General features: G+C 42.3%; 1 protein-coding gene across 1 annotated transcript in view; it reads left to right on the top strand.

Moving 5' to 3' along the window:
- Positions 1 to 19,850, top strand: part of CYFIP1 (cytoplasmic FMR1 interacting protein 1) — a 120,897-nt gene that overhangs the window by 86,233 nt on the left and 14,814 nt on the right. Inside the window, exons 23-26 of the mRNA XM_059371743.1 lie at positions 303 to 390; positions 11,269 to 11,412; positions 13,949 to 14,039; positions 15,132 to 15,262. Of these exons, the coding sequence (XP_059227726.1) occupies positions 303 to 390; positions 11,269 to 11,412; positions 13,949 to 14,039; positions 15,132 to 15,262 (454 nt within the window). The remainder of the gene's footprint in view (positions 1 to 302; positions 391 to 11,268; positions 11,413 to 13,948; positions 14,040 to 15,131; positions 15,263 to 19,850) is intronic.

Genomic DNA, 19,850 nt, shown 5'->3' with positions numbered 1-19,850 from the left:
AGGACTGCATTGGGCATGAAATGGCCCTGGTGCCAATAAACCAGACCGTCTCCCGGAGTTTGGAGGCTGCATACATGGTGAAAGGACACCGGGGTTCTCATTCTTTTGATGAACTCTGGATACTTGTATTATACTTGGGAGTGTTTATATCTCATGGTATTTGATTTCTTAGAATTTTCCTATGTGATGATTAGATTAGTTAACTGGGAGAAGATGTAACTGATGGGTAATGTAAAAGTTCTGAATTTTAAAGAACTACCATTAAATTTCTTTTCTTTTTTATTTTTATCCTTTTTGTTTAGATTTGTTCGGACAGTATTACCATTTTCTCAAGAATTTCAAAGAGATAAACAGCCTAATGCACAACCCCAGTATTTGCATGGATCAAAAGTAGGTTCTTTTGTGTTTGTGTTATGATTTTTTAAGTACATCATGAAGCATATTTTCAAGTTTAGTTTAAATTAGGTGAGTTGTAATGATTTAAATATATCATGCTATGTGTGAAATGTTGTTGTCTTCTTCCATTAGCAACTTCCTAAAAAGGAATGTAGTGTTGGGACAGCCCTCTGACCGTGTGTTGTGTATCAGGCTAGGCCTGGCCTCGTTCCTGGCCCTAAAATAAGTGAGATTGTCAGCATAGTTAAAGGTTTAAAAATATCAAACAAGGAAAGGGTGTGTAATAGGCTCAGAGGCTCATCTTTGATAGAGGGACCAGAATATCTTGTCCAGGTGTGATGCCGAGAAAGGAGGGATGAGGTGAGAAGGAGCATGCAGAAGAGAATTGATATCCAGAAAGCATAGGCAAGCAGACAAAAGGCACAGAACACCTGCTATCTGTCTAGTAAGGTGAGACAAATGTCCAGGCTGAGGGTGGCTGGGTTTGCAACAAGTTGAGAGTATTATTAAAGAATAGTATTGTTAATGTTTAAAGCACTCTTACACTTTCATAAGAAATAAACACTCTAGTAAAAAGGAAGCAAGTAATGAGCTGGCATTTCCCAAAAATGTAGTAAAAAATAGGAATAGAGGGGCGCCTGCGTGGCTCAGGGGGTTAAAGCCTCTGCCTTTGGCTCAGGTCATGGTCCCAGGGTCCTGGGATGGAGCCCCGCATCAGGCTTTCTGCTCAGCAGGGAGCCTGCTTCCCTTCCTCGCTCTCTGGCTGCCTCTCTGCCTACCTGTGATCTCTGTCTGTCAAACAAATAAATAAAATCTTTAAAAAAAAGAAATAGAAATAGATATCTAGCCTCACTAGTAGTTAAAGAAAAATGAGTGCACATGGGACTGTATGATTCTAGGGGACCACCTGAAATATTTCTAATATTTAAATGTTCTCAGGGTACTAAACAAGAAAAATATGCAGCCAAGAATACTTTATCCAACTAGGCTGTCATTGAAGATAGAAGGAGAGATAGAAAGCTTCCAGGACAAACAAAAACTAAGAGAATTTGCAGTCATCAAACCAACCCTGCAAAAAATATTGAAAGGGGTTCTCCAAGCAAAGTCAGAGCTCAAAAGTAACATAGACCAGAAAGGAATAGAGAAAATACATGGTAACAGTTACCTTACAGATAATACAATGGCACTAAATTCCTATGTTTCAATAGTTACACTGAGTATAAATAGGCTAAAATGCCCCAGTCAAAAGACACAGGGTATTGGATTGAATAAAAAAAAAGACCCATCTTTATGCTGACTCATTTTAGACCCAAAGACACCTCCAGATTTAATGTGAGGGGGTGAAAACCGTTTATCATGCTAATGGACATCAAAAGAAAGCTGGGGTGGCTATCCTTATATCAGACAAATTAGATTTTAAGCCAAACATTGTAATAAGAGATGAGGAAGGATGCTATAATATACTTAAAGGGTCTGTCCAACAAGAGTATCTAACAGTTGTAAATATTCATGCCCCTTACATGGGAGCAGCCAATTTTATAAGCCAATTAATAACAAAATCAAAGAAACATATCAACAATTATACAATAATAGTAGGGGACTTTAACACCCTCTCACTGAAATGGACAGATTATCTAACCAAAAGATCAACAAGGAAATAAGGGCTTTATTATTTTTTTTTAATTTTTTTTTTTATTTGACAGACAGAGATCACAAGTAGGCAGAGAGGCAGGCAGAGAGGGGGGGGGGAGCAGGCTCCCCGCAGAGCAGAGAGCCCGATGCGGGGCTCGATCCCAGGACGCTGGGATCATGACCTGAGCCAAAGGCAGAGGCTTTAACCCACTGAGCCACCCATGCGCCCCAAAATAAGGGCTTTAAATGACACACTGGACCAGGAAAAACTTCACAGATATATCCAGAACTTTCCATCCCAAAGCTGCAGAATACACATTGTTCATGAGTGCATATAGGACATTCTCCAAAATATTAACATACAAGATCACAAATCGGGTCTCAACCAGTACCAAAAGATTGGGATCATTCCCTGCATATTTTCAGACCACAGTTCTTTGAAACTAGAACTTAATCACAAGAGGAAAGTTGGAAAGAACTCAAATACATGGATCTTGAAGGGCATCTTACTAAAAAATGAATGGATCAACCAGAAAATCAAAGGAGAATTTAAAAATTAATGGAAATGAAAACACAGCTGTTCAAAATCTTGGGATGCAGCAAAGGCCGTCCTAAGAGGGAATTATATAGCAATACAAGCCTTTCTCAAGAAACAAAAGAAGTCTCAAATACACAACCTAACGCTATGCCTGAAGGAGCTAGAGAAAGAACAGCCGATGAAGCTGAAACCCAGCAGGAGAAGAATAATAAAGATCAGAGTCAAAATCAATGAAATAGAAATAAACAGTAGAACAGATAAACAAAACTAGGAGCTGAAAGAATTAATATGATTGATAAACCCCTGGCCAGACTTACCAAAAAAAAAAGAGAAAGGACCTAAATAAATAAATTGAGTAAAAGAGGAGATATCACAACTAACACTGAAGAAATACAAACAATTATAAGAACATATGAGCAACTGTATGCCAAGAAATTAGACAATCCGGAAGAAATGAATGCATTCCTAGAGATGTATAAACTACCAAAACTGAATCAGGAAGAAACTGAAAACCTCAACAAACCCATAATCAGCAAGGAAATTGAAGCAATAATCAAAAGTCTTCCAACAAACAGGAGCCCAGAGCCAGTTGACTTCCCAGGGGAATTCTACCAAACATTTAAAAAAGAATGAATACCTATTCTCCTGAAACTGTTCCAAAATGTAGAAATGGAAGGAAAACTTCCAAACTCATTTTATGAGGCCAGCATTACCTTGATCCCCAAACCAGACAAAGACCCCACCAAAAAGGAGAATTACAGACCAATATCCCTGATGAACATGGATGCAAAAATTCTCACTAAAATACTCACCAATATGATCCAACAGTACATTAAAAGGATTATTCACCTCAGCCGAATGGGATTTATTCCTGGTCTGCAAGGTTGGTTCAGTATCCACAAATCAATCAATGTGATACACTGCATTAATAAAAGAAAGGACAAGAACCATTTGATACTCTCAGTAGATATGGAAAAAGCATTTGACAAAGTACAGCATTCTTTATTGATTAAAACTTCATAGTGTAGGGATAGAGGGTACATACCTCAATATCATAAAAACTATTTATGAACAACCCACAGTGAATATCATTCTCAATGGGTAAAAACTGAGAGCTTTTCCCCTCAGGTCAGGAACTCAGCAAGACTGTACACCACCATCACTGCTGTTCAACATAGTACTAGAAGTTAAAGGCAACAAAAAGAAAAGGTATCCAAATCAGCAAAGAAGAAGTCAAACTCTCACTCTTTCCAGATGATATGATACTTCATGTGGAAAACCCCAAAGACTCCACCCCAAAACTGTTAGAACTCATACAAGGATTCAGTAAAATGGCAGGATATAAAATCAATGCCAGAAATCAGTTGCATTTCTCTACACCAACAATGAGACAGAAGAAAAAGAAATTAAGGAGTTGATCCCATTTACATTTGCACCAAAAACATCAAGATACTTAGGAACAAATCTAACCAAAGAGACCAAGAACCTGTACTCAGAAAACTATAGAATACTCCTAAAAGTTATTGAGGAAGACCCAAAGAAATGGAAAAACGTTCCATGCTCATGGATTGGAAGAACAAATACTGTGAAAATACCTGTGCTACCTAGAGCAATATACAAATTCAATGCAATCCCTATCAAAATACCGTCAACTTTTTTCACAGAAATGGAACATATAGCCCCCAAATTTATACAGAACCAGGAAAGACCTCAAATGGCCAGAGAAATGTTGAAAAAGAAAACCAAAGCTGGTAGCATCACAGTTCCGGACTTCAAGTTCTATTACAAAGCTGTAGTCATTAAGACAGTATGGTACCAGCACAAAAACAAACACACAGATCAGAAAACCCAGATTAGAAAATCCAGAAATGGACCCTCAACTCTGTGGTCAACTATTCTTTGAGAAAGCAGGAAAGAATGTCCAGTGGAAAAAAGATGGTCTCTTCAACAAATGATGTTGGGGAAATTGGACAGCCACATGCAGAAGAATGGAGCTGGATCATTCCTTACTCCATACACAAAAATAACCTCAAAATTGATGTGAGTTAGGAATCCATCAAAATCTTAAAGGAGAACACAGGCAGCAACCTTTTCAACCTCAACCGCAGCAACTTCTTCCTAGACACATCACCAAAGGCAAGGGAAGCAAGGGCAAAAATGAACTATTGGGACTTCATCAAGATAAAAAGCTTCTGCACAGCAAAGGAAACAGTCAACAAAACCAAAAGACAACTGAGAGAATGAGAGAAGATATTTGTAAATGGCATAGCAGATAAAGGAAAAATCTATAAAGAAATCATCAAACTCAACACCTAACAAACAAATAATCCAGTCAAGAAATGGGCAGAAGACATGAACAGACATTTCGGCAAAGAAGACATCCAAATGGCCAGCAACACATGAAAAAGTGCTCAACATCACTTGGCATCAGGGAAGTACAAATCAAAACCTCAGTGAGATACCACCTCACACCAGGCAGAATGGCTAAAATTAACAAATTAGGAAACAACAGATGTTGGCAAGAACGGAGAGAAAGGGGAGCCCTCCTACACTGTTGATGGGAATACAGGATGGTAAAGTCACTCTGGAAAATAATATGGAGATTACTCAAAGAGTTGAAAACAGAACTACCCTATGACAATTGCACTGCTGGGTACTTACCCCAATGTTTTTATAGCAGCAGTGTCCATAATAGCGAAACTATGGAAAGAGCCCAAGTGACCATCAGCAGATAAATGGATAACAAAGACACGGTATGTATGTGTGTGAGTGTGTATGTATGTATACACACATATATGTATGTATACACATATATATGTATATATGTATATATATGTGTATATATATACATACACACTCACACACATATACATACAGTGGAATATTATGCTGTCATCAAAAAATGAAATCTTGGGGTGTCTGGGTGGCTCAGTGGGTTAAGCTGCTGCCTTCGGCTCAGGTCATGATCTCAGGGTCCTGGGATCGAGTCCCACATCAGGCTCTCTGCTCGGCGGGGAGCCTGCTTCCCTCTCTCTCTCTCTCTCTCTCTCTGCCAGCCTCTCTACCTACCTGTGATCTCTCTCTGTCAAATAAATAAATAAAATCTTTAAAAAAAAAAAATGAAATCTTGTCATTTGCAATGGCGATGTGGATGGAACTAGATGGTATTATGCTAAGCAAAATAAGTGAATCCGAGAAAGACAATTATCATATGATCTCACTGCCATGTAGAATTTGAGAAACAAGGCAGAGGATTATTTGGGAAGAGAGGAAAATAATGAAATAAGAAGAAACCAGAGAGCTCTGGAGACAAACCATAAGAGATTCTTAATCTCAGGAAACAAACTGAGGTTGCTGGAGTGGAGGGGCGTGGGAAGGATGGGGTGACCAGGTGATGGACATTGGGTAGGGTATGTGTTACCGTGAGCACTGTTTATTAGATAAGATGAATCACAGACATGTCCCCCTGAAACGAATAATACATTATATATTAATAATAATTTTTTTAAAAAGAAGAAATATTTAAATGTTCTCACTTGTAGGAAGCTGGACAACTAAGGAGTAAGACAAGTATAAATAAAGTAAGGTCTGTTATGGGGGTGGTCATACAACATTGTGATAAAAAATATGGAAGCAGCCTAACTAACCATCAAGAATATTAGAATATCTTAGTGTTCAGTGGAATACAATATACTCATTACAAATACTTATGTAAATCTTGTGACATCTTGTGGGATCTGTGTTTTATTAACTTAAATCATACTCCAAATAGAATTACCCTAATTACAAAAAGATATATGCAGAGCAAAGATTATTGGAATGCTAAACAGTGGCTGTCTCTCTGGGAGGGCTAAGGCTGAGAAAGGTTTTCTTTTTCTGAACTCTGTTTGTACTGTTCTCACTAGGATTTTAAACTGCTCACTCCAGTGTTGGTTTTGGTCTCAGTCTTTACACGGCCCAGCCTGTGGGCTGTGTAGGGAAGCGGGGGCTCACCCCCTTTCCCAGCTATACACACTAGGCCCTGCAGCATCTGAGCCTTTAGCACTGAGCAGCTGCTGCTCATTCTGCTCTGAAGCTCTGAGGGACTGAGGTTTGAGCAGTATCTTCTCTGTATTTTCTGCATGTTATTCTCAAAGGTGCAGAAATGAGCCTATTAACATAATTACATAAAAGGACTACCTTCAGGTCTCTTGTGGTGGCTCTCAGGAGGGTGTCAACATGTCAGTCTTCCCTTACGACAGGTCTTTGAAGAGACCGGTCCTTGGCTCAGTCTTCGTCTCTCCTCCAACTTCTCCAGGCTTGTGATGTCATCTCCCTTTAGCCGCCCACTCTGTCTTAATCACAGCCTCACAACACTTTACAAACTAATGTGTCCATTTAAAGTTTTCAGCCTGTCAGCCAAGAAGAATAGATGTCTTAGTGGGACAAGCCAGAGGGTTAAGTAGAGGATATATTTGGGATGAAGGGGAAACAAGCATTGGCATTAATAGAAGCCACCTGTTTTGCAAGGATATGTGGAATTGCAAGCTGAAATTGATGCTATCCCTGTTTTCTGCATTTAGCTGGTACCACATGCTAGGATGTTGTGACAGAGCTGGTTTTTTGAGAGGTCTCGCTCTGGCAAGGTCTGGATGCTGAGGAGGAACCAATCCTGAAGGGGGCCCTGAGGGCCAAGGCTCTGTCATGAGATGGGGTGGGTAGGGGTTTATGGTAGGCAACTTAGGGCCGGGGGGATGGGGCATCAGGAGGTAAATGGAGAATGATGGCTGGTGGAGAGATGTTACCCTAGTCCAAGCAGGAGGTGGTGCTTTGGACTAAGTGGCATTGACAGAGGTGAAGAGAAGTAGATGGGTTCAGGGGATATTTTGGAAGTGGACTTGATGGGACTTGCTTATGACCTGAAGATGGAGGGTGACAGAAAAGGAAGACCCAAGATGTTTTTCCTAGGTTTCTGGCAGTTGGTGAGTCAAGATATCAGTTTTTGAAGTCAGGGAGGGCTAGATTTAGAGAGGTTAAAGGGAAGAGGCCTTTATCCCTAGAGCCTGTCTGTGTCCACTCCTCTTCCCAGGTCTCTTTGTGCCACATGTCACAGACCTTGCAGTGAGTGGAGGATAATGCTGCCCTGCTGAGTGTTCTGGCCATAGCCAGGCTGGCTTCAAACATCCCTCAGCGGAGGTGAGGACATTTAGTCCATTTATATTCAGAGTAATTATTTATAGCTATGTATTTAGTACCTTGTTTTTACTTGTTTTGTCATTGTTTTTGGAGATTTTTTCTGTTCCTTTCTAGTGTTCCTTTCTAGTCTTTGTTGCTTTTTTGTCTTTCCTTCCGAACTCACAGAATCTCTCTTAATATTTCTTTCAGGGCTAGATTAGTGGTCATGAACTCTTTCAGTTTTTGTTTTCTGGGAAACTTTTTCTTCTCCTTCTATTCTGAATGCTAGCCTAGCTGGATAGAGTATTCCTGGCTGCAGATTTTTCCCACTCAGCACATTGAATTTATCATGTCAGTCCCTTCTGGTTTGCCACATTTCTACAAAGAGATTTGCTGCTAACCTTATTGGGTCTTCCTTGTAAGTTAGGGACTTCCTTTGTCTTGCTGTTTTTAGGATTTTTTTTCTTTATCACTATATTTTGCAAATTTAACTATAATATGACTGGTGTTGGCTTGCTTTTGATTTTGATGCAGCTCCTCTGGTTTTTAAAGCCAACAGTTACGGAGATTAGTCCTCCCTATGTGAGCTTCCTGGTGCAAGGTCCTATTTCTTTGCCCTCTTTGGACAGACAGCTCCCTCCTCTTGTGGGCAGCCTCCCTCTGCCTTTCTTTTTTTTTTTTTTTTTTTTTTTAATATTTTATTTATTTATTTGAGAGAGAGACACAGAGAGAGAGCATGAAAGGGGAGAAGGTCAGAGAGAGAAGCAGACTCCCCGTGGACCTGGGAGCCCGACGTGGGACTCGACCCCGGGACACCGGGATCATGACCTGAGCAGTTAGTTGCTTAACCAACTGAGCCACCCAGGTGCCCTCCCTCTGCCTTTCTGATCTTCCTAATATTTCAGATAATAGCTTCTTCTCTGGAGTTTGTTCTTCCAGGATTCAGATCGCTCTCCATGTTACTGACTTGGAGATAGATGCTATCTTGGAGATGAGATGGGGGTAAGCTAAGGGTCCTCCTCCAGCACCTTCCCAAGCTCCTGAGGCCATCAGATATCACTGATATTTCTCATGGTTTTCTTTTTAAACATTACAATTTATTATCAAGCAAAAACCTCACCCTGAATCCTAGCATTTAAATACACATTGTGGTGCTTTAAGGAGTAATAGGGAAGAGGAAAGTATATGTAAGTTGTTGATCAAAATATGCCCCCTTTCAAGTGGGATTATGGTTGTAAGTGGGGTTGTAGGCTTGGGCACAGGATGGGCACTTAGCGGAGCTTCCAACCTGGTCATTGTTGTGTTTGGTAATTGTTTAGTCCCATACATTCTATTTTCGAGTTCTAGGACCACCCATACATTCTGATTGTCCAGAAGGACTCACAGACTCAGTCAGTTATACTCACAGCTGTAGTCCTTATTGCAGAAGGATGCAAAGCAGGACCAGTAAGGGAAAAAAGACACATCAGATGGTGGTCGAACCAGGGACAGGCTACCAACATTGTCCCTTATGGGAATTGCATGGTTCATGCAGTTTTTCTGCCTGGAGAATAGGAGCCCTCTCAATTGCTCAGGTCCAAGGCTTTCACTAGGGCTGGGTACATAGGCACATGCTTCCTGCCTTGACTGTTCACAGCTACTAAAAACTCCAAAACTCCCAGAAGGAAAGGAGCCCCCATAAATTACTATTTATACATCCAGCCTATACAAGTTGTAGCATGGTTAAATGTCCCAGTAGTAGAAAACAACCTTATCAGTTGATAACATTTTACAGGCTAAATTCCCAGGAATTGGAAGCAGGGCTTCTGAGGATACTCAAGAGCTGAGCATCCAGGCCTGCTCTGCTGATTCTTCAGAATCAGCTTTTTGATGTGGTTTTTGGTGTATGTAGAGGAAATATTTAAGACAATGATAAAGGGGGCAGGGGAGGATTCAGGGAACCTAAATGAAGAGGAGGTTGATATACTTAAATCCAAGTGGTAAAATATTGATAACAATGGATTGTGATAACTCATAATGTAAGACCTAGAACAACAACTAACACATCTGGGTGAATAGATCCTCTTGAAATTACTATAGATCATTCACAGTGGAATTCTAGAAATGTTTAAGTGACCCAGAAGAAGTCAGGAAGAATGAAGCCGACCCTACTTAATTATCTATCAATAATTACATTATGTATAATTACTAAATATAAATGTACTAAATGTAAGTGATCTAAATACAGTTAAAATACTGAAGTTTGGCAGAGTGAATTCAAAAAACATGATTGAACAAGAAATGCAGTTCGAATAAATTATATTGGTGGGTTGAAAGCAAAAGGATGGATAAAAATACATCATGCAAACATTAATTAGGAGAAAGGAGTGACTATATTAATATAACATAAAGTAGATTTTGAAGTAAAGATAGTCGGAAACCCAAGAGGGACATTATATTATAGGGTCCAGCTACCAAGAAAATATGGCAATCCTAAATGTTTGTGTACCAAGCAACAGAACTTCAAAATACTTGAAGCAAGTACTGACATAAGTGAAAGGAGCAATGAGCAAGTCCACAATTATAGTTGGGGAATTCAACATTCTTAGTCATCAATAAAGTCAGTAGACAGAAAATCAGCAACAATAAAGAACTTTAGGTGTTTACAGCATCAACCAAAAGGATATTATTGACATGTCTAGAACACTCCACCCAACAACAGCAAAACGTACATTGTTGTCAAGTGCCCAGGGAGCATTCCCCCACATAGACCATATTCTGGGCCATAAAACAAACCTCAAGGAAATTTTAAAAGAGTTGAAGTCATACAGAGTGTGTTCTCTGACCATAGTGGATTTAATTAGAAGTCAGTAATAATAAGATGACAGGATAATCTCCAAAGGCTTGGAAACTACTGCATTTCTGTATGATCCATGGGTCAAGAGGAAGTCTCAAGGGAAATTTTTTAAAAAGACACCTAAGGAAATGAAATCTAAATCTATCAGAATTTGTGGGATGCAGCTGAATAAGTGCCCATAGGGAAACACACAGCACTGAATACTTGTTAGGCATCCTCCTGCTGAGTGTGCACCATGTCCTTAGATAAGCTTGGAGGCGCCCTCCTACCGGAGACCACCCTGATTGCCTTTGTCACCTGCTCGCCTTGTGGGAGCCTCTGTCTCCAGCTCCATGTGTGTCCCTGAGAAGACAGTTTCCACTGCTCTGTTGTACTCTGTCCTCTGGAGACTGGGCGCAGCTCTGAGGAGGTAGCAGTGAGGATGTGCTTGTCTCTCTTTCCAGGATCTCAAAATGGCTTCTGTAGAACTGGCAGTTTGATAAATCTTTGAAATTGGTTTTCTTTCTGTTTTAACAAGCTTGCTAGTCATGTCTTTATGTTGAAGACGTAAATACCAGTAAGGGGGAGTCTAACAAATTCCCTGGTGTTCTCCTCCTTAAGGGTATGTATAGTGACTGGATCTTGGGTGCAGCAGTTCTTCATCTTATGGGCACAATAAGCATATGGAGAACACTGGAGACTTCATGAAACACTTACATTCTTTATCCCCCAGGCTTTGAACTTGGCGTACTCTAGCATTTATGGCAGCTACCGGAACTTCGTGGGGCCTCCTCACTTCCAGGTCATCTGCCGGCTGCTCGGCTACCAGGGTATTGCCGTGGTCATGGAGGAGCTACTGAAGGTGGTGAAGAGCCTGGTACGTTTCCTTCCATGGACTTCCTTTACATGGTGAAGGGTTCTGCACCCAAATGTCCTGTGAGGAGGGGAATAAAGGATTCAAACACTCCACTGAGCAATTCTTGGATATCAGTTGGGTGTCCTGCAGTTCAACTCAATTTTAGCACTGTCTACCTGGAGGTGGCATCAGATCGCACAGTTCAAGGGCTTTTACCCACACTGCCCCACACCCACCCTCATTCAATCTCTTAATATAATTTGTCACCTGTGCCTCTGACCCACTGGCTATAAATCCGAGGTTTCTGCAGCCCCCTTCTTGGGTTCAGTTAACTGCTAGGGCAGCTCACAAACTCAGGAGACCAGTTTACTCACTAGATTACCAGTTTATTACAAAGCATACAAATCAACAGTCAGGTGAAGGACCTACATAGCTAGAGGTCCCGAATAAGGAACTTTTGTCCTCGTGCAGTTTGGGTACCCTCAAGGTGACTTTTGGAACTGTTCTGGTTCCCCAACTTGTAAGCTCTCCAAACCCCACCCTATTAGGTTTTTAAGGGAGTTTCACTACATAGGCAGGACTGATTAAATCATTGGCCTTTGGTGACTGAATGAACCTCTAGCCCCTTCCCCATCCCCAGAGGTCTAGGGGTGGGATTAAAAGTCCCAAATCTTACCATGGGGTTGGTTCTTCTGGCAACCAGCCCCCATGGGTAGGTGCTTTCCGACGGTCACCTCATTAACATAACAAGAGACACCTTTAAGAAGCTCTTTTAGGATAATTTGAAGGGTTTTAGGAGCTCTATGCTAGGAACAGGTAAGACCATATATGAAGCTTTTATTACAAAAAAAAAAAAAAACAGCATCTCACACAGCCTTGAATTCACTGGGGTGGAAAAGCCCGGTCCATTTTAAGTAATTCATAGAAAAAGCTAAGTGCCCAAATAGACATTTCCTTATAAGAAAATGTGGCCTTGGCACGCCTGGGTGGCTCAGTTGGTTAAGCGGCTGCCTTCGGCTCAGGTCATGATCTCAGCGTCCTGGGATCGAGTCCCACATCGGGCTCCTTGCTCGGCAGGGAGCCTGCTTCTCCCTCTGCCTCTGCGCCTGCCTCTCTGTCTGCCTGTGCTCGCTCGCTCTCTCTCCCTCTATCCCTGACAAATAAATAAATAAAATCTTAAAAAAAAAAAAAAAAAAGAAGAAGAAGAAGAAGAAAATGTGGCCTTTATATGAAGAAGTAGCCTTCCCTACCCCCTTACAGGGTATATGCCCCTTTCCTGGGTGCCAGGGATTAAACTGTGAATAAAGGGTTAGACATTCATCTTTGTAACTTGAGGTCAGAAGTTATGTTTACAAGTCTTTTACTTAAGTCTTTTTGGAAAGAGAGTGAGAAAATGATGTTTGTAGACTACATAGATTTAGTTTTCTATGTATTATTTCTGTTAACTGAGAACTTCATAAAATCTTAATCTTTAATCTTTTTCCATTATTTTAGTCATTTTTTAAAAGATTTTATTTATTTATTTGAGAAAGACATGAGCAGGGGGAAGGTCAAAGGGAAAGGGAGAAGCAGACTCCTGCTGAGCAGGGAGCCCAGAGCAGGACTTGATCCCAGGACCCCAAGATCCTGAGCCAAAGGCAGATGCTTAACTGACTGAGCCACCCAGGTGCCCCTATTTTAATTGTCTTTCTGTGGTTGAGCCCATTTCTTTAAGATTCTTCAGGTCTTTTCCATACTTAAAGCTGAATTTTTGGCCACATAGATAAAACTGGCAATCCTCAAGGAGATGATACGATTATTAACAATGTAAAGCAGAAGTTGACAGAATTCTCAGAAGTTGACAAAATATACGATCATTTTGGATCAAAAATCAATTAGAATATATAAAAGTCAGGTCTTTTGACACAGCCATGACTACATGACCCACTCAGTCTCTAGAGCCTTTGCCCCAAAACACATAACTTGGAAGCTGTTAGGCGCATGAGGTGACAGAGTCCAGTGTTGGAGCTGCACCAAATCAAGCAGAAGAATACAGGAACCACCCCATGAGGATGTTGCTTCCCCAGAGCCACTGTGCTCACCAAAGTTGGAGTCCCTTGCCTTCCCACTGTCACAGCTCACACCATTTGCCTCCTGAAAGGGGAATTGTGTTTTATTTTTTTAAGATTTTATTTATTTATTTGATAGAGATCACAAGTAGGCAGAGAGGCAGGCAGAGAGAGAGGAGGAAGCAGGCTCCATGCTGAGCAGAGAGCCCGATGTGGGGCTCTATCTCAGGACCCTGGGATCATAACCTGAGCCAAAGGCAGAGGCCCCAACCTACTGAGTCACCCAGGTACGCCCTGGGGAATCGTGTTTTAGAACATGCATTTAGTTAGTCTTGTTAAGTCACCCTGGTGGCAGTTGTTTTCGTTCTGTGGATAGGATTTCCTTTCCCAGCCAACGTGATTTTCGGTCCTGCTCATTGCTGTGTGTTTTACAAACAGACTCCTTTTTACAAGCCCCATGCACCACTCACAACCTCTGGGACAATGATGTCAGCCTCTCTCTCCTGCAGCTGCAAGGCACAATCCTGCAGTACGTGAAGACACTGATGGAGGTGATGCCCAAGATCTGCCGCCTGCCCCGGCATGAGTATGGCTCTCCTGGTGAGTGTGGCACCTCCATGGGGGCGCAGCATGGAGGGAACAGCATGAGAGGTCAAACCCCAATGTAGGAAATCAAGTCGAAATTTACTGGTAAGGATAGGATCTGCTTTGCCTGGGTGGGAGGAAGCCAGGAATCTAATCAAAGTCTGATTAATCAGTTTCCAGTAGAAGAAACAAACCAGCCTTCCATCAGGGAGCAGGTGTGCGGGAATTACCACATTTGAGGGAGGAAGCTGGTAGTGGGGAGGCAGCACCCTTGGTCAGCTACATGATGGGGCTCTGAACACTGGGAGACCTTGACTCCTGGACAGCACCAGGACCTTGAAGATCACCAACCAGAGAGGGGCAGGAAACTCATCTGCTGGGTCAACTGCCCTGGTTGTCCTTGCAAAATGGCAGTTGGGACCAGGCATGTTGGCCTGAGGAGTTTGAAACCTGTTAAGTCTCTAACTTTGTTCTTCTTTGAGTTGTTTTGGCTATTCTATGTCTTCTGCATGACTACATAAATTCTGGGGTCAGTTTGTGGATTTTTCACTGGGTCGTCATTTGAATGTATAGATCAAAATTAAGGAATATTCACTTTCTCTCCAGCTTTTATGCCTGGTCTTGCTGTGCCCTTTACGATGTGCAGGATCTCTAGAACAGTGAAGAAAATGTGTTGTCTTGCTCTGGAGCTCAGGGAAAAAGTATGCAGGTTTTACCACTGAGTATGACATTACTTGCAGGTTTTTTATAGATGCCGTGTATCAGATTAAGTATGTTCCCTTCTGTGCCTGTGAGGGGATACTGAATTTTTCAAAGCCCTTTCCGTTTCTGCTGGAGATGTGGTCTTTTTCCTTTATTTTTGTAATGTGGTGCTTCCTCCGAAGATACAGGGTTGATAGAGATGGAGGCTTTGGAGCCAAGGCCCAAGGCCTCGGTGATGGACAAACAAGAAAGATGTCGGGGTCAGGGGACACGTGGCCATCTTCATAGCAGGCACAGTGGCCGTGTCTGAGGATGTTTCATGGCCAGCACGAGTGCTCCTAGTTGTAGACCGCAGACTGTGCCTCCAACCCCCTCAGTCTCTCTACTCACTCTCTGATACCACAGGCATCCTAGAGTTCTTCCACCACCAGCTGAAGGACATTGTTGAGTATGCGGAGCTGAAGACCGTGTGCTTCCAAAACCTGCGGGAAGTGGGCAATGCCGTCCTCTTCTGCCTGCTCATCGAGCAAAGCCTGGTGAGTGCTCAGCCCAGCCAAACCCCAGGCCACGCAGAGTCATTCCCCACAGGTGCCTAAAAAAGGCATTTTTCTAGAGGCCAGATTTATTAGGGTTATTTAATGAGGGTAAAGCACCATTCTTTTTGTGTGTGTGACTATTTAGATTTTAATTTGAATTTGTTTCCTATAACTAAAAAACAAAAATGCAAGATAATTCATCGTTTAAGAATGTTTTACTATGTGAGCCCTGTGGAATGTTTTATTATATACTATTTGCTCCAGCTAAAAAACATGTGACGTATCGCTCTAACTTAAGTCTTACTCACTGACAGGACGCGTTTCCTTACCATATTCTTCAAGAGTATATTGTATCTCCATATATCTTTGCTCTGCTCTGAAAGTTCAGAGTATCAGTATCAGCTTGCCAAATGTATTGAAGAAGCATATTGGCATTTCAGTGTTAATTGGTTATTGTCTTTAGACCTATTTGGGAAAATCTTCTGCTGTGTTGCTTCTTAACACACTCTCCTTTCTTCAGAGCCCTGGGAGCTTGACGTGGACGGGGTCATGTTTCGCAGTGACTGGGACCATGGTGCCCATATGCCTATCAGGGTATGGCATTCAGACTGCCATGTTTCTAGGGGCCAAGCTACTGGATTGGCCACTTTACATCCACTTACAAAAATACAGATATAGATATAGATATATAGATATATGTTGTCAGGTAGTCCAAGGTTGGATGTGGATACCTCTGGGAGCTCATGGCCTCCCATCGGGACCTGGATCTTTTGGCTTTCCCCTCTGTTGCTGTGATCCTGGGTAGACCCTTTCCACATGGTAACAATGAGAGGGCACCCTAGGCCATCTGCAAGTCAGCATGGACTCTGAGTGAACAGCCCCTCATGTTCCACGCTCTCCCACAGCAGGAGTGACAGCATGAGGTGGAGGACCCACCAAAGTCACAGGGTGGACTGAGCAGCCCTGCAAAGAGCAGGCAGGCTGGCTGTGGGGCCAGCAAGCAGCTGACATCCAGGCCAGCCTTGCTCCAGGAACATTAGGGAGAACTGAATCTTCTATTGCACTATCTGTGAATTTTTTTAAAAAAGATTTATTTATTTTAGAGAGAGAGCACATATGACTAGGGGGAGGGGCAGAAAGAGAGAGAGAGAAGCAGACTCCCTGCTGAGAGCAGAGTCCAACACAGGGCTCAGTCCCATGGTTCTGAGATCATGACCTGAGCCAAAACTAAATTGGAGGCTTAACCAACTGAGCCTGCCAGGTGCCCCAATATTTGTGAATTCTTAACAACCAGAAAAGTTAGGAAGAGTTGCTTTATTTATTTATTTTTTTAGATGTTATTTATTTATTTGAGAGGGGAGGAGTAGGGCATGATCAGGGTGGAAGGGCAGAGGGAGAGGGAGAAGCAGATTCACGGAGCAGGGATCCTGATGTGGGGCTTGATCCCAGGATCGTGACCTGAGCTGAAGCTAGACACTTAACTGACTGAGCCACCCAAGCACCCCATGAAGAATTACTTTAAATCATAATCTCTTATCATGAATTTTAAATATTTATTATAGGAAGATTCCCTTAATGTACTGACTTTTCCTGAACATGCAACATAAAGTGAAATTTTCTTGTCCATATGTGTCTAAGTCTAAAGGTGCCTTTTAGTCCCTGGTTTTGGGTTATGGCAGGAAGCCCCAAATTTTACTGAGGGAGGACTGGCTTATGGAATTCACTTAATGGCAGGGAACCATAGAAGGCTGGTTTTTCCTCTGGTTTAGCTGTGCTTTTAGGAAATAAACTATCAAAAGCTTTTCTTCACCTACAAAATAGAAGATGTCAAGGATCCTTGTATGGACATAAAAGAATCATAGAACCATAGAGGTTCAATGCTGGAAGGGCAGAACTTCTCTCTCATCAGCTCAGAGGAACAGTGTACACCCATTGTCAGGTCAACAATTGGACACTCCTTGGCTTTAGGGTGGAGTGTGATGCTGTATTAGAAACTTAGAAAAAGAGGGATCTTGAACCAGTGTGATCCTTGCTCTCTGGTTCCTTGAATTATGCCTGTTAACATATCTCTCAAGAAAAGCAAATCCCTTGTGAGAGTCGTGTAGTACTCTTAAAGACCTCACCACCATTCAGTGGGAATTGGTCTCATCAGTGAAGGGATCCTCTAGGCCTTGGGGGCCTGGTGAGTATTGGGTCTCTAGCACACAGATCCCCCTCATCTTCTCCCTTCTGGAACCAGGCTTGTGTCTTAGGTGAATACTCTTGTGCCTGGCTCCTTTGAGTGGTAAGGACAGTACTGGGCACCTAGGAAAAATGTTATAAAATGTTACAAATTTTTTGGGACACCTGGGTGGCTCAGTTGGCTAAGCTGCTGCCTTCGGCTCAGGTCATGATTCCAGGGTCCTGGGATCAAGTCCCGCATCGGGCTTCTTGCTCAGCAGGGAGCCTGCTTCTCTCTCCGCCTCTGCCTGCCTCTCTGCCTGCTTGTGCGCTCTCACTCTCTCTCTGTCTCTGACAAAGAAATAAATTAACAAAATCTTTTTTATTTTTTTAAAAATATTTTATTTATTTATTTGATAGACAGAGATCACAAGTAGGCAGAGAGAGAGGAGGAAGCAGGCTCCCTGTCAAGCAGAGAGCCGGATGTGGGACTCGATCCCAGGACCCTGAGATCATGACCTGAGCCAAAGGCAGAGGCTCAACCCACTGAGCCACCCAGGCGCCCAACAAAATCTTTTTTTAAAAATGTTATAAATTTGTCAGTTGATTTGAGAGCAAACTTTGGCTTATGAGTGTGTGAATATTTCTGAAACTGAATGAAAAGAGCATCATCTACATCCGAGTTGAGTGCAGCAGATTCCAGGGCCCATGCCTGAGGCATAGTGAGCATCATGTATTACTCTCTTATGGAAGCAGTGGCCCTGCTTCAAAGGAATGCCTGTCACCACCCCTCCTCACGCCCTCTGCTCACTGTCACCCCTTCACTTCTCCTTTCTCTGGATTCCCTTGTCCATGCATCTTGTGCAAGTGGTGAGAAGCCAAACTTTCTGTGTTGGGCAGCAGACCTGGCCCCAGATTGGAATTCTGTGGTGTTGCTTTTGTCCTTTTGGAAGTAGGAGGTGCTATTTCCTGTAGACCCATCAGTGTGAAACTCCCCAAGGTTGAAGACGGCATGGCTATTCTCACTCCATCTCATGTGGTTATGCCCAAATCCCATCAAACCCAAGTACAGTTTTGAAGACTCCAGACATTGATCTGTTCTTGGTGCTTATTTTGGACTCTCTGAGGAAGGTGGTAGTATGTTTTGGTATTTGTGTGGGTTCCCACTATTATGACTGGAGATAATCGGGGTAAATCAGACTGTCACGTTAGAAAAGTGTGGTAACTGTGACCCAGCTGCCAGGGCAGCAAGCATGTGCCGGCCCACGGGCCTGACCATGCTATTGCGCAGTAGTGGCCCCAGCCAGTGCCAGGATTGGATTCAGTAGCCAAAAATGTTGATCTTACCAAATCCGTGCATTGTGTGGATACATTTAACTTTCTGAAGAAATTTGTTTAATTTTGCTTTTCAAATTCTGCTCCCTACAAACCTAGCCTGGTATAAAAAAGTACACACACACACACACACACACAGGAACATTATGCAGCCAACAAAAAGAATGAAATCTTGCCATTTGCAATGACATGGATGGAACTAGAGGGTATTATACTGAGCAAAATAAGTCAGTCAGAGAAAGACAAATATCAGATGATTTCACTCATATGTGGAGTTTAAGGGACAAAAGAGATAAGGGAAGGGAAGGAAAAATAAGATAAGAACAAGAGGGAGGCAAACCCATAAGAGACTTTTAACTCGAGGAAGCAAACAGGGTTGCTGGAAAGGAGGTGGGGGAATTGGGTAACTGGGTGATGGACATTAAGGAGGGCACTTGATGTAATGAGCACGGGTGTTATATGCAACTGCTGAATCACTAAATTCTACCCCTGAAACGAGTAATACACTGTATGTCCCCTAAATTGGATTTATTTATTTGTTTTTAAGATGTTATTAGACAGAAAGTGAGAGAACAAGTAGAGGAGGGGCAGAGGGAGAGAGAGAGGGAAAAGCAGACTCCCTGTTGAGCAGGGAGCCTGATGCGGGGCTCAATCCTAGGACCCCGGGATCATGACCTGAGCCAAAGGCAGACGCTTAACCAACTGAGCCACCCAGGCATCCCTAACTAAATGGGATTTAAGTTTAAAAACTTCTAAAAACTAGCCCAGAAAGTTTGATAATGTAGTTGGGGTTTTTTGTTTGTTTGTTTGGGTTTTAGGGTTAGTTTGTTTGTTTTTAGTTTATGTATGTGTGTGTTTAATAAACTTTTTATTTTAGTATAGTGTCAATTGCTTGTTTTAAATGCTGGTTTTTGTAACTATTCTCAATTTTTCTGGTTTGGTTTGGGGGCAAAAATTTGAGCTCATTGGTAACAGAACCAGGAAGCAGCACAGTTGGATGTACCCTTCCCCACTTGAGTGGTTTTGCTGGCCTGTAGGCTCCTTGAACTGCCTGCAGAGCTCTCTTGTGTGCTCTGCCCCAGCATTCCTGCTT

This window comes from Mustela nigripes, chromosome 13 (genome assembly GCF_022355385.1).
Source record: "Mustela nigripes isolate SB6536 chromosome 13, MUSNIG.SB6536, whole genome shotgun sequence".
Lineage (NCBI taxonomy): Eukaryota > Metazoa > Chordata > Mammalia > Carnivora > Mustelidae > Mustela > Mustela nigripes.
The sequence above is the reverse complement of the archived record's forward strand: the minus strand, read 5'-3'. Positions and strand labels throughout refer to the sequence as shown.